At 46.3% G+C, this 1606-nt stretch overlaps 1 protein-coding gene across 1 annotated transcript; it reads left to right on the top strand.

Annotated features, from left to right (window-relative positions):
- The first annotated feature begins 223 nt into the window (after positions 1–223).
- LOC118782205 (relaxin-3 receptor 1-like) lies at positions 224–1390 on the top strand. The gene has a single exon (XM_036535507.1). The coding sequence runs from the start codon at positions 332–334 to the stop codon at positions 1388–1390; it is 1059 nt and encodes a 352-aa protein (XP_036391400.1). The 5' UTR covers positions 224–331.
- Positions 1391–1606: the final 216 nt, after the last annotated feature.

Genomic DNA, 1606 nt, shown 5'->3' with positions numbered 1-1606 from the left:
ACGCTGGTTCCCTCGCGGGTCGAAGAGGACTGCATACACTGCATGATAAATTCATGAGGTATGTGAGGCTTCGGTTTGTTGTCAGTTCATCCAGAGGCTTGAACCCAAAGTCAATCAAAACAACTTTACCAATCCCCGCGTTCCAGGGGCAGGCTATTCAAAGGCACACGTGTCATAAAAGCGCTCAGTCGCGTACTTTTCCAGCAGATTGATACACGTTGGGTCCATGCACATGAATTTACGGTTGACTTTGACAGAGATATTTAACATCGTGGTGTGGTATCGTACTTTGGATTAGAATAAAGACGAAATACGCTAAACCTTCGTTGATATGATATCGGTCCACTGGCTGGTGCTGGCTTTGTCGTCTGGACTCGTATTCTCGACGGAAATGATGGGGGAGATTCATAACCACAATGGTAGTGGCACGTTTAATAGGTCTTTGACAGGTGAGGACAGATTCAGCAATCTGGAGGACATCGACGTAACTGCTGACGGGAGCCCGGTCCTCAGATTTATGATTTCGGTAGTGTACTCGGTGGTGTGCGCCGTTGGTTTGGTGGGCAACTTGCTGGTTTTTTTCTTCATCAAAGTAAGGCAGGGAAGGAAGAAATCCACTATTAATTTCTTTATTCTTAACCTGGCTGTGACAGACTTCCAGTTTGTGTTGACCCTGCCATTCTGGGCGGTGGACACCGCTCTGGACTTCAGCTGGCCGTTTGGAAATGCGATGTGCAAGATCATCCTCTCCGTCACCGTTATGAACATGTACGCTAGCGTGTTCTTTCTCACTGCCATGAGCATCACTCGCTACTGGTCTGTCGCCTCGGCTCTGAAGAACCGAACTCGACAGATAACTTGCTCGGTGAAATGGGTGAGCGCTCTGTTGTGGATCTCAGCGACTGTGGCTACGGCACCAACATCCATATTCTCCACAGTGACAAACGTGGCCGGGGAAAAACTCTGCCTTTTGAAATTCCCTCACGGACAGTATTGGCTGGCCGTGTACCACCTTCAGAAAATCTTGATTGCCTTTGTTGTACCAATGCTAATAGTTTCAGTTTGTTATTTGTTGCTCCTGCGATTCGTCCGCCTGAGAAGCATGAGCACCACCAACTCAAAGCGGAGGTCCAGAGTCACCAAATCTGTCACTATCGTAGTCCTCTCATTCTTTCTGTGCTGGATGCCAAATCACGCCATCACTCTCTGGGGCGTCTTAGTTAAATTCAATGTAGTTTACTGGGACGAAACCTATTACATGGTTCACACCTATGTGTTCCCTGTGACTGTCTGTCTAGCTCACGTGAACAGCTGTTTAAACCCCGTTCTTTACTGTCTTACGCGGAAAGAGTTTAGGAAGAAGCTGAAGGATTTGATTTTTAGAATTTAGCCTCCAGCTCATAGTTTCTTGAGATTAGACCTTGACAGGATGACAGGGTGTCCTGGAAAAACACGTTAACGTCTTGCAAGAAAAAAAAAAAACAAATTCACTCCTGTGGAAACGGTAAATACTTAGAATTCCGTCCACTGCAGAAGATCAGTCACGAAATGGAAACTATTTAATGTGTGGCAGGTGGTCTGTCTGATGTATAAAGTTAATTCACTC

This window comes from Megalops cyprinoides, chromosome 8, assembly GCF_013368585.1.
Source record: "Megalops cyprinoides isolate fMegCyp1 chromosome 8, fMegCyp1.pri, whole genome shotgun sequence".
Lineage (NCBI taxonomy): Eukaryota > Metazoa > Chordata > Actinopteri > Elopiformes > Megalopidae > Megalops > Megalops cyprinoides.
Note: the sequence above shows the minus strand (reverse complement) of the source record. Positions and strands in the feature narration are given on the sequence as shown.